We start from the raw sequence: 13,587 nt of genomic DNA, 5'->3' as shown, positions 1-13,587 counted from the left end.
TGAATTCAAAATTGCTCTGAAAAGTGGTTTGGAAATAGATATTTTTAGAAATATCCAATTTATTCTGGAACAGGGAAAATTTCAGCATTCCAGAGATGAAACATGCCACCTGGTTGTCTGCAGCTGTCCTGCCAGGCAGCTCGGGAGACCGCAAACTTTGGGCTGTGACATGCATTCAACACAGACGTATAGCTGGGGTTTCTTTTGTTTGCCCTGCGTCTATCTGGGTATCTAATCCGGGCCGTGTTGTGGTACATCTGACGACCGATCATTCCACAGCGATAAGCCGCGCTTCTGATCTGCAGCGTGGATCCAGCGAGAATACGTAGTGCGCTATTGTGGCAGATGAAAGCGGTGGAAGTGGGCCAAATTCAAGCTGTTTTCCATTGCATCTGATCAGCAGATCCTATGGAGGGAATTTGCCTGCTGTGAATATTTGATTCTCGCTAGCTTGAACTATCTTGTGTGCTGGCAGTGCTACTGTGTGAATTTGCGGTGGCTTTCCAGGGTGTCTGTCCTACACAACTGCCAATTTCTGTTGTTTTTTATGGGATTTAGGATTTTGTGCTCCACTTTGTGTGCAAGGAAAATAACCCAAAACTATACAATGAACATTTTTTTCAATCTATACGTTATATACATTACCCATCTTTTAAAAAACAACCCCAAATATTGTAAGTGCGTATCGTAATCTCCCTCCCTGCACCTTTATGGGGGTGCAGTCCCTCTACCTCCATTCCCGTATGCATTATCTATGGTTGGTTATGCATTATGCTGAAAGGGTTTTGTAGAGGTGAGGTTGTACGTTGCACACCCATGCAAGTTGCACCCTCATGTGAGTTGCACACCGGCGTGTATGGCCAAGTGATGGTGTTGCAATGCAGCATGAGAGCAGAAGCAAACTGGGGGCATGTTCAGGCTTTTATTCCCTTCTTCCCAGGGTCGGGGCTGAGCTTCATGCTCCCTGCTGACCCCGGGAGCCAGTGCTCTGCACTTCTGATTGTCTATCCTACCTCCTTCCCATCCCTTCCTGCTGGGCCATGGCAGTCTTTGCCTGTGAAAACTCGTTGTCTTTTGTGTTGGTTAATTTTTCTGTTCTGAAATCATGATAGCAAAACATTTTAATTGATAAATTTTGCATTTCCAACATTTGTGAGTAAGTTTCATTGCTTTTACAGTGCTGACCTAATAGCAACTGTCAGGGCTCTGCTTAGGCAAGCACAAATCATTTAGTTTTCAACTTGTCAGTGTATCCTGTGCTTTAGCCAGTGTGTCCTTTATCTGTCACTACACTGGAGCATTTGTCTTCTGTAAGCAACCTGTTTATAGCTTAGGTTATTTTACAGATAAAAGCTGCTTTTCTGTTCTAAAATCTTGTACAGCTTGCAAAAGAAATTTAGGCTGTAATCTTTAACTCAGTCTTCCTCTGGGTATACAAAGGACAAAACGAGAAGATGCTTGATTGAAGTGAGTCACTGACTAGTGGTGTGAACCAAAACCACAAGAAGGCAGCAGGAGACAGTTGTGGGTCCCCCGGGCATGAAGGATATGATGTGCTGACCAAGCAACTGATCCTCCATCTGCTCCAGCTCTGTGACTGCAGCCAGTAACCGCTCAGAGAAAGGCATTATCATCTCCCTGTAAGGTATTAAGAAAATCGTGTGTTACTGCCTTGTAGGAGGGACCGAATTCTGGTCCTGTGCCCATATGTGTATGGGGCAGGGAGTGTTGTTGTCTTTGAGCCCACTGTAAAAGACACCGCCCTGCTAACTGAGGCAGCCCAGCTGACTGGGCTGTGATCCTCGCCACTGCACTGTGACCCACTTGCGTGACCCATTTAACTTTGCCAAATTGTACGGAGCTGGACATGCACGCTAGCTGTGTGTTTTCAGTCCTTTATTGAAGGTAAAAAGGGATATTTTAGACACATCGCTGCTTGTGTGCAGCATCGTGTTTTTTTTTTCCCTTTTTAGTTACTTCAACAGCAGCAAAGAAGCGCTGCTTTACAATAGGCGATTACAAAAAGTGAGCAGGTAGCGCTCACAGATAAGGAACTGTATTTTCTCTCAAAAAATGCAAAAAAAATCTTCTGAGAACTGAAGAAATCAGGACTTGGCCAGTGAACGGTGTAGTAATCCAGAGAGAAGGCTTTCCTGGGAGTGGGGTGGTAATGATAAGACTCCTTTCCCCTTTTAGTGATTTAAGAGTGCTGTTCTCCAGTGTCTTAATGGAAGTGACAAACAGAAGTTTCAACTGTACCGAAGCAAACCAGGAAAAACTTTTATAGTATTATGAGGTACATTTTGGCTTGGCAATAGGCAGGATAGACAGGTCTACCTGAATATCTACCACTTGACAACGGTTGTTGTTGTTGTTGTTTTATCCTTTTAAATAAATTGCCATTTTTAGGACCATTGAGAAATAAATACTCTGAGACTCTTAACAGAAGTGAAAACTTCTTTCTGTGTTCAGTGATTGCATCTTGTTGACATGCTTGGTTATTTGTGCCAATAATAAGGGGCCAGCTTCCGAAGGGCTATGGTGTTAGTGACTGCTGGCAAATGTTATTTTTATGATGACCATCAAAATGAAAGCACGTACAAAAGCAGGCATAAGGTTGTGACACTGTGATTTTTATTTTGAGAAGCGGACATTTGTTCATCAGCAGAAGAACTGAGAGCCCAAAGTAAATTGCTGCCAAATGACTGATATTTTCGTTCCTGCTTATCATAACTTGGATGTGAACTTTTTGGCATACGGATGGGTGCAATTAGTTATCCCCAGAGTTTCCCCTCCCTTGATTGTTTTCTGAACCTATTCGGTTACTGTGTCCTGTATGTCCTCTGTATTTTTGTTAGGAAATGTTGTTGGGAACTTCTTTTTTCAAATGCTTTTGCATTTTTATTAGATTTACACATCGCTCCACCCACCATTTGGAAATGACCAGAACTGTCCGCCTTCAAAGGCTAAACACAAGAGTTATTCATGTTGCAGTTGGAAATACTGCAGAAAAATTATCATGCAAACAGTAAGCCAGATGGAGAATTTTACAAGCATCTTTTCATGTCATGAATGATGCTGTCTCTCTAGGTTATGGGCTTTCTGCTCTCCCGACTGCTGTTCCTTTCCCTCTGGCTCCCCTCCAGAGCTGTTAAGTTTCAGCCAGGGAAGAAAGGGAGATTTGGACTCCTCTAAATTTCCAGGTCCGTATTTTTTTTGCGGGGTGGCTGGTGACAGCAAGCTTTGTGTGCGAGGCTACTGGCACGCAGGGAACCCTCGCGATTAGCATGCTGATGGCTGCGCCCTGGCAGCGTAAAGGGGGCTGCGTCAGGGGCACACCAACAAAAGCCTGGCAGCAGACGTGGGGACAGCTCTGGGCTCCTGCTGCACGCAGGGGTAGCCGGGAGCTGAGAGCTGCCCGGTCTCTTCAGGCCTTTGCTTCCCAAGTTTTATACAGGTGGGAGTCTGTCCTTCAGGTGTCCGCCACACACTGTGGGGCTTCTCCTCCTAACTGCTCACAGGGCAGGTCACCTCCTGCTGGAGGTTTTAGATGAGAGGCCCTAGAGGATATCAAGCTGTACATTATATGTCCACACCTGTCCACACACGTACCATTGCAGCTGCTGAGATAGCAGTGTACACATCTGGTAACTTGTTCACTTGATCTTCAGCTCTTATCTACATACATGTAAGATAGCTTCACTAGTTCCGTAAAGGGGTGGTGATGTATGTGCAAATGTGTAAGTATAAAAACACCTGTGCACACATACAGATTTAATCCCTCTGCGCAAACCCATGTGCCATCAGCCCTCTTTGGTTTGAAAGAGGCTTGCATCAGCTTGGGCTTAATTTCAGTTATTGATTAAGGCAACAGTAAGTCAAACATCAGTAAGTTTGATTATTGATCATTGATTAATGCAACAGTAAGTGTAAATCCTCCATGAATGGTATTACAAAGTTGATGTTGCTTCTGCTTACAGACACTGGTTATCTAAAGTATAACTTTAAAATTCTTATTTGTGGAGGGAGTACCTGCCTCTTTTCCCAAAGAGATTTTTCTGACAGCTTAAGGTCAGAGGGGCAAGGAAATGTTTGTGGGAAATAGGAGTAACTGGCTTGTGTTTGTATTGACATGCAGAACGCTTTCTGAACAAACTGTTTGCTTAATTGGTGAAAGGACGTTCATGTTCCATACCTGCCTTTCCCACTTGTTTCAGAAATCCAGACATTTCTTTTCTGCCTTGTAACATGCTCGACTTCTATTGGCAGCCTACAGCAGTAGGTGGGGAAATTATCAGGGCCTTTTCATGTAAAGAAGTTGCCAACATCTGGGTTTGGAAAGAGAAAATTCAACAAACTTGTTGCTGTTAGTATATATATAGTTTGATTTCACATTTATCTGGTTTTCAAGCACAACATATACTGTCTTACTGAATTATGTGACTGGCAATGGCTTTAGTTCTTTGTCTAGCTAATGATGCGACTCAGTGAGCTGTTACTGAATTAGGGAGATACTGGTTCAGTAAGATTACCTTTTCAAATGAAGAAAAGTTAGAAGTAACTTTTTTTGTGCCTTGTTTCAGGACAACATCATCTTATTCTTAAGAGGCTGCAAAGAGCTGGGACTTAAAGAATCTCAGCTGTTTGATCCTGGTGACCTGCAGGACACATCGAACAGAGTGACTGTCAAGTAAGTACAACAGCAGTTTGTGTTGAGCATGTTACACTCTCAGATGCATGTGACTAGATGATAAATATTTGAGGATGAGCAAATAAGGTACAGAACTGTCACATGTATAAAGCAAATAAGCTGAGATTTTTGAAACTTCCAGTGCTGGGAAGAATACATCATTCTCTTCAACAGTTTTTGTCTACGTGTTATTTTTCCCAAAGAGATCAACCACAGTTCTTTTAAAATACTGATTTAGTTCAAACAAAGAGACTGTGTGGGACTTACAGGGTTTGTGAGTTTAAATTGATAGCATTTTTAGTCTACCCAATTTATGAACAATGTAGGCTGTGGAAAAAAAACACTGCTTTATTATCACAGATTAAACTGTTTTGAAGATGCATTATAAGACATTTATAGGTCTCAGACTCAACAAGGTGCAGACAATGAGCATGGTCTGTTAATTTTCTATCAAGAACAATAGGTTGTGACACGGCATTTGGGCTGAGGATTTCTGTCCAAACTTCATGAACTGGAAACGCCACAGTTTAGATTTTATTTTTTTTTACCAAAACCACACACCTACTGCCACACAGATTACCACACACATATCAAGAGTTTTTTCTTGCTAATAACTAATCTAATAACTAATTAATAACTAATTCACTCTTTCTTTCTTTCTTTCTTTCTTTCTTTCTTTCTTTCTTTCTTTGAAATGATTTTAAAAAATTTCTAGCTCCAAAATTAATAGCTTTTTGCCATGGTTTATACACATCCCTTATAGCGAGGTGCTCAGACTCTAGTGCTTGTATTTTCAGCATTTTATACTACAAAGTGATGTGAAGTATGGATATGAAATTGGCAGAGAAAGAATTACTGACTAGCTTAAGTTTTCAGAGAGCAGGCTTCAGTCGAAGTCTGTGCAGTCATGGAGGTCTTAAACGGAAAATGATCCTTTCAGGGAAGATGTTGCCATCGTGTAGGAACAGTCAAACTCCTTTTTTTACTCATTTATACAAGTGCCAGTCAAGTTCCTCACCCCCAAAAAGCAAGAGCACCCACTGTGTTTCATAAAATTAACAAGATTTTTAGTTGTTTTTGTCATGAAGTTTTCATGAATTCTTCAGGTCTGTCATGTTATACTAAAAAGTTATTGCTCCACAGACAAGCAAATACTGCTGAGTTGATTGAATGGCCTTGGTTCATTTGGCCAGAAAGATTTGGCCAAAAAAAATCACTAATGAAATCCTGGTCAGACATATCCATTTTAGCAAAGTATATGGAAACAATTTACTGAATTTCAGCGGCATTCTAGTTTTTTTTTTCCCTTCTGGCACTGAAAGCTGGGCAAGTTTTCTTGGTGTTCAGCACTGTCTGGGAAAATTCAAAGGTTCTGAAAAATCAAACTGGCCACTTTCCTTGCTTTGAGGAATAGTCTCCCGTTTTTTGCTCCTTTCCAAGTTTCTGGCTCCAAGTCTGAGGCACTTCTTGCATGTACATACCAGTAGAGTACACAGCACCAGAGGGGACCGTGTAATGAGCCTGCAACGAGATTTTCCCAGCCTAGTTCTAAATCTGGTAATCCTGCCATGAAGGAGGTTCCTCGTCACGTCCTGTAAAATCATGGCGAGTGGCTGGAGAGAGCTGCAAAACAACCCCTAATCTCCATACAAAACCAGAGATAAATGGTTGTTATAAGAAGCTGGATCTTTTGGAGGTGAGGAGAGCAGAGCAGCTCGGAGGAAGCAGGTTGGAGGCTGGGGCTCGCATGCAGCTCCAAGGAGAGCTGTCCAGCATGTAAGCAACTTCCACCAGGAGTAATAAACTGCAGAGCTACCTTGGCCCTCAGCTGTGTACGATGCTCGATAGATGTGAAGTGTCTCACTGGCATGGATTTTTTTCTCCCATCAGCTCTTCAGAGAAAGCAGCTGTGGAAATGAGCCAAATGTTTTTCTAGTACTGTCCAAGTTCATGCTGAGTAACCGAGAGAGGTGTACAAGCCAAGTCCATGACTTTTGTAGAGAAATATGTTCAAGACTGTCTTCTGCTAGCTAGATCTCAAGTATGAAGGTGATTTTTCCCTCTTCGAAGACTTTTTTTTTTTTTAACACAGTAAAAAAGGTATTTGTCCAGTGGTAAAGGACAAATATGACATTATTGCACATGATTAATGTAATGACAGTTCTTAACCTTTTTTCATATAGGTGCTAATTGAAGTAGGTATTAGATCTATTTTCTTTGGATCATTCAGCTTATAAAGGTTATGAGCTAATGCTGTAAGGAATTTCTTCTTGACTTGTTAAACAAGACCTTTTTCCACTGCTATTTTATTAAGAAAAAATAGTACTTTTTTTTTTTAGCATGTAGGTATTGATGGATAAAATTTTGGCTTGAAAAAGATATCAAAAGTTCTTCATTTATGTGTTGGCCTGTATTTAAGTTTTTGTTATTCTCACAGATTTAAGTACATTTATTTTTGTTTTTGTCAGCTAACCTTTAATATTGACGTAATGTTATAGTAGACAGCAATTCCGTTATACAATAATCAGGAGACAATCTGTACTAAATCTGAAATACTCATTTATTTTTTAGCATCTAAATGTGATACACATTTCCTTCATTCTTTTTTTTTAACGGTTTCTCTGCTGAATTTTGAAACGTTGTTTATGTTTGTGCAAACATTCTGCTGTGTTGTTTCTAACAAACTTACTCCCTTTTTGATAAATGTTAGTAAAAAATAAATTGAGAAGGATGCCCATGTTGAGTCTGAGTGCTCGAGTATACAGTCAGACAGTAGAATATGCTTTCCTCAGCAGGCTCTGTTGTAAGTGGCAGGATCTTTATTGCTTTGCGTATCTGCTTTGTTCTTTGTGGTGCTTGTTTCTACAGAAACACCTGCTATATTTCATTAATGCTTGGTGTTGATTTCCTTGGAGTCATATGCATGTTCAGTTGCTTTCAGAATCTGTATGGGTTGCATGATTTACCACGGAGCAGAACCTGACTATTGGATTACTGCAGAGTGGATTTTAGCAGTGAGGTCTTTGGTCTTCTTTTTTGAACAAATCAGCACCTCTGTTTAAAGGAAATATTCTTGGCTCTGTCCTACTTTACTGTGGGACCATTACAAACTCATTTTCTTTTGTACTTCCAGAATTATAATTTAATGATTGAAGTAATGGTGACAAAATACTCCCACGTTATGAATAAATGAATGTGTGAACTACATCTTCTTAGCTTTCATGTGTTTCCAGCCAGCAGAAGCATTCTGCAGACTTTTGTTAGGGAAAACATGATCTGCTGCGTACATGCTCTTGAAAAGTGTGTCTGTTTTCTGATTTTTTTTTCCTCTTTCTTTTTTGTGTGTGTGTGTGTGCAACCAGGAACATTGACTATAGTAGGAAGCTGAAAAATGTAAGTACATGACCTGGAGTATTTTTTTTTGGTCTGGTTTACCTTGTATTTGTCCTGAGCTAGAACAGCAAAAACCCTGTATAGCTGAGTATCGCTGAGAGGTCCTGAATACAAATCTAACTGGGTTGTTCTGGAAACATAGGTAGAGCGGCTATGGCAAAGCAGCCTTACAGGAGAAATAAAACAGAGAATGTCTGCTTAGATAAAGAAATAAGCAAACTTATCTCTGTGCTGTCTACTGTGGGACAACTTTCAGTGGGAATGGCCTGACTCGCCCATGAAGCTACTGCTTTGAAACCTTTCATGGCTATATAGACATAAAGTGAATTTGCACAAAGGATTTAAAATGAAGCAAATTACCTTTCCATCTGCATACAAATTTTCTATGAGATTTGCTAGCTTTCTTGCTTTTCTTCCAAATAAATGTTTTCCCTGAAAGGCTAATTCCATTTAACTTTAATTTCTTGCTGATTTGAACTAATGGCAATGGTAATGGATTCTGTAATTGTTAAGTGGAAAATAAAATGGCTAAACTTTGCTGGACTCAGAGTTAGGTATTCTTCTAAAGCCTAGCAAGCACTAGCTCCTTAGTCAGCTGTAAACTGCTATAAATTCAATTTTATATTTGGCTTACATCCCTATAAACTGCTAGGAAATTCCAAGACCTTTTCCTAATAACTTCGCAAGCCAGTAATCATGACTGCAGGTTTAAAAGAAAAGAATAGAAAAGAAAAGAAAAGAAAAGAAAAGAAAAGAAAAGAAAAGAAAAGAAAAGAAAAGAAAAGAAAAGAAAAACTATTTTGTTCTGTCTTTCCCACCATCATTAAAGTAATATCTTCTGCATCTGACATGCAAAGTTGTAGGGGAAGAGTTCAGCTTTCAGCATTTTAGCACACTTCTGGGTGCTGGCTATGTGTATTTGTATAGATGTGTCATTGCAAAGGTAAGGTTTCAAAAGTGTTCTCCACAGTGTGTTTGCGGGCAATGTGTACTTTCCAGGTGCACAGTACTGCAATCTCGGCTTGCAGCCAATTGGAATTGCTTGCAAATGTGTCATTATTTTGGGGGAAAAAAAAAACAACAAAAAGCATGGATAAAGAAAGGCAGAAGATAGAAGGTGACCAAATGCTAGCAGAAGTAAATAAAAATCCCACAACCTTCATCAGAGAACGGAATGGCTGAATGAATTGGCCAGCTTCCTCGTTGCTAGGAGTGCTAGATTGGCAAGTGTTTCCACTTAACTTGAGAACATGTACAGTAAGGGATCTTTACATAAATTTGATGTTCTGTGTTGAGTAGTGATGGTTGAAGGAAAATTGTTCAGATACTTATTTTTTTCAAGACAAAAAAATGAATATTGACAAAACCACCTTGTTTTCCTCAGCACAGTAGTATCAATTTGGATATAATCTTAAAAATGAGGAAAAAAAATTTGAACTGTATAAAAAACTCTATGCAATTAATTTAATGGCATATATATTATTTATATTATGCACCACGGTTGTGTTTTTAAACAATCTGCATGCCACATGCAGTATTTTCTGGCAGGGCCTCAGCTGAAGTGCTGTGTGTGACTTTGGATATCACACTTGTAGGAAGGACAGAGATGGTAGAGAAAGTTGGTTGAAAAAGGATAATCAGGAGCCTAGTATATGTGACTGAGGAGGGAGTACTGAAGGAATTGAGTGCATGTTTTAGGGAAAGGTCTGGCAGAGATGCCTGTCCTCACCACCCCCAAAGGTTTTCTTGTAGCCCTATTTCTTTAATTCGCTTTATAGTATAAACTATATGGGCTTGTCCCATCAGTACATAAAGTAATGTACTTCCATTTATTTCACTTTATAAGATGATTAATGGCAGCTATTAAAGGCAATTATCATTTATTATTGTTTGCACATCTTTTCCACATCAAACTATTTCCTGATTGTTCTGCAGTTAAATACTTTGCTATGTCATGGAATAGCCAGAAGTAACGAGCACTACATGAGAAAATGCCATAAGTTCTGAGGTGGTGCTTTGATATTTTTAACCAGTGCAAAACACAGACATGAATTTCCTTAGATGAACAGTTTCCAATCCAAGTTGCTACTGCACAGGTACCTTTAAAGATATTGCAGCTAGATAAGTGGAGACACATGTGGGTCTAGAGGACTGTTTGCTTTCCTTGCGTGACCTCAATATTGGTGCTTTTGGAGGTGTTGGATGTGACCATCCTGAGCCTCTTAATTTCTCCTTCCCTAAAACAACTGCAGACCCAGCCATGTCAGATCAGATTTCTTTGCTACCTAAAGGAGTGAGAGGGTATATAAACATTTGCAAGTGCAATTCTTGGCTTGTCTTCTGTGCTAGTTTTGAATTGACTTTGGAATTACGGATAGACATCGTCAGAACTTGAATGCAACCACTAACTCTTTCCAGTTTAGTGTAATGGAAACAATCAGATGCTCGTGGTTTTTGATTAATCTTGGGCTGAGCATTTTTTTAAGCTAACAGATCGCTGGGAATAAATGTTCCTGTATCAATTGATAAACTATGTTAAGATGATTAAAAATGGAATTACCTTTTCTTTACTTGAAATAGAGGCAAACATATTCTATTTCTGGTGTTTGCTTTCCAGGCAGACATGACAGTTCCATTTTTTATAAAAACAATACCAGGAATATAACGTGTTAAGTTACATGATTAAATTTTCATAGTTGCCTGATGTATTTATGCTTAGCCATTGACAGACACTTCCCTTTCAATGGAGGTTTATAACAAAGTCTTGTACTGCTGTGTGGTTTAGAATAAATGAGAAATGCTTAAGGGAAGTAAATTAAGCTAAGTAACTGTGAGGATGGCTTCAATTAATTCCTATTAACTTCTGCAGGTATTAGTCACCATTTATTGGCTAGGGAAAGCGGCAAACAGCTGCACGTCATATAGTGGATCAACCCTGAACCTGAAGGAGTTTGAAGGTTTGCTGGCACAAATGAGAAAGGTATTGTTTTGTTACATTTTGGGAATGGGGATTTAGTTGAAATTGTTATTCCCGTGAATAACCTGTTCCGTACTAAGTATAAGAGAGATGTTGGGCTGGAGTACAAATTACTTAGCAAACCCCTGCCTCCTTTGAAAATGTGTCTGACTCTTCCACGCCATAAACATGACTTTCTTTGGCAGCCAGCTTGGTGGTGATATTAATGATGCAGCACTTGATGTGAAGCAGGGCTTTAGAATTGTCATGTGTCTCTGTTGTCTTCATTTCCTTAGTTTTTGGTTTGAATTATTTTCATTTATGAATTTATGACACAGAGTTTCAAGCTAGGGGAGTTAAGACTCAAAAGTAAGCTGGCAGGACTTATAGGAGCAGATTTCTTTTCTTTAAAACATTCATTCTCATGTTCTCATGGGTAGCTTTTTTTTTTTTTTTTTGAGTTGCAACATAAAGCATGAAACCGAAATATCTAAATAAAGCTGACGGATAGAAGGAAGAGATGATGTTTTACAAAGGGCATAGTGGTTTCTGAAAAGCTGAACTCTGTTGGAAAGGAAAAGTTGTCATTGCTGTAGAGTGGTCTGGGGATTTGTGGTTGAGTGGTGGAGCATGGTTGCAACCTGGGACTCTTAACCTCAGTAGTGGTTAGCGTTGGTATCTAAGCATTCATTTACTGGGGGTGACAGCAGCAAGGAGTGGGCACGTAAGAAGATGGAAGCACCCAGTATTGTGTGTCTTGGACAAACAGCTTGTGAAATGATGTGAGATACGTTCTGCAGCTCCCAAACCGCTTCATGCCTGCCACTCCTTCCCCATCTCATGTACCTGCTGAATCACCATGGGCAGTAGGTCTGGGGACAAAACCTCTTCGCTCATTACTGTCCACAAGCTGTGTGCTTCTACATCTATCTGCACCAGCTGCAGCTCTTCACTCAGGGGTCTCAGAGGGCCAGCAATGAGCTGCCACTAGACAGGAAGAAATATTTGGCTGACTGATAGCAGTTTCTACATCCTAGTGTGACAAGAGAACCCTAATTAGACTGATAAAATCACTGTTTGTGAGCCCAGTTTCTGTGGGGAAAAAAAAAAAAAAAAAAAAAAAAAAAAAGGAAATAGGGAGAGAAGGGAACTTCCTGCTTCTCTGTAGAGATTTATTTTGTTCTTCATTTGACAAGGCCTGCACTGATCACTCGGGACTTTGCCATGTGAGTGATATCGCTGAGACTAAGCAATAAAGAAATTAAGTTTATACTTGAGTTGTTTCCAAATAGAAGGTGCAAGAAGGAGCAGTTGCCCCTCCAAAGTCTGAAACCTGAAAGGTGAAACAAAGGTGGGCAGTGGAGCTACGGCAGAAGTGCAAGTTTTTATAATGTTAGTGCTATGGCATCATAGTTTCTTTTTTAATTTTTTATCTCACAGCATCAGGCTCCTTTTTCTTCAGGTCATATCTATGCACCTAATTATCCATTAGACACTTTTGGAGGTCTCCTTGAGCCCTTTTGTGGGACGAAGAAGGCTGGCCCCACAAGGCAGGGTTCTCCGCAGAGCTGACAGCGGAGCGCCTGGCCGGCAGAGCCGAGTGCTGCAGGTTGAAGACAAAAGGAAGAGTCTGGGGCTTGATTTGTTGCAGATGTTGGAACGGGGAGCGGAGCAGAGATCCCATAAAAGCTGGAAGCTACATACTCCTTTAATGTAAAAACAGAGCTCTTCGAAGTCCTGAAAAGTCTGCTCAGGTGGTGCTGATACGAGGGCCACTGGCGTCTCATTTCAAGCTCACCTCTCTACTCTGTGCCCCTGTGGTATTCCACTTTGGCTCTTGTGGCCTTCTCTGTTACTGAATTTGAAGAGGATTTGGTCGTAAAATAGAACATGTTAATCATGCTGTGTAACGCTCTGATGTTCTTTATAGCTGAGCTTGAGTGATGAAAAGACACTTTATCACATTCTCTACTGGCGTTTTTTTCCACAGAATTTAATAATTAAATCTACCATAAATTCAGCCTGTTTTAGTTCTTCTGCTATAAATCCTCCCTGCCCTTCTTTTTTAATAAGCAAATCAAAAGAGCTCAGATGTAAGTTGTCTTGGCTTCATCTTTTTCTACTTCTCATACTGAAAGGGCTATTCATTTCTAATTTTATTCCTGCTACTCTGTTTTTAATTTTATTAACCATTTGGATACACGTTCCTCTTTGCTTTCCAACTGGAAGTTCCCAATGACAAAACATCCATGGCTTTTTGATTATATTTAACGGGGGGAAGTTCCTGCAGAAACGCATCTGACATTTGGCAGTCCTGCTTTTGCTACCACACAGCGACGTGCCATGTTTTGAATTAGCTAATGTGAAAGGCTGGTTGTGCGCTGTCGGGCCTGCAGATAACCACCTTCTTTTTTCCCACTGATAACATTTGGGAGATGGCGTTTGTGCAGAGCAGGACAAGTACCCATCTGGCAGGCGGTGTTTGGTGGGGAGGGTGGTTTGCCAAGGGGAAGGCCGTAAAGAGCATGTTTGCAGAAGTCTCGGCCAC

At 40.4% G+C, this 13,587-nt stretch overlaps 1 protein-coding gene across 1 annotated transcript in view; it reads left to right on the top strand.

Annotated features, from left to right (window-relative positions):
* LIMCH1 (LIM and calponin homology domains 1) overlaps positions 1–13,587 on the top strand; it is a 169,844-nt gene that overhangs the window by 94,760 nt on the left and 61,497 nt on the right. The window contains exons 4-6 of the mRNA XM_032186133.1: positions 4,584–4,690; positions 8,053–8,083; positions 10,953–11,063. Of these exons, the coding sequence (XP_032042024.1) occupies positions 4,584–4,690; positions 8,053–8,083; positions 10,953–11,063 (249 nt within the window). The remainder of the gene's footprint in view (positions 1–4,583; positions 4,691–8,052; positions 8,084–10,952; positions 11,064–13,587) is intronic.

The sequence above is a fragment of the Aythya fuligula genome, chromosome 4, assembly GCF_009819795.1.
Source record: "Aythya fuligula isolate bAytFul2 chromosome 4, bAytFul2.pri, whole genome shotgun sequence".
Lineage (NCBI taxonomy): Eukaryota > Metazoa > Chordata > Aves > Anseriformes > Anatidae > Aythya > Aythya fuligula.
This window is presented reverse-complemented; position numbering and strand designations above follow the sequence as displayed.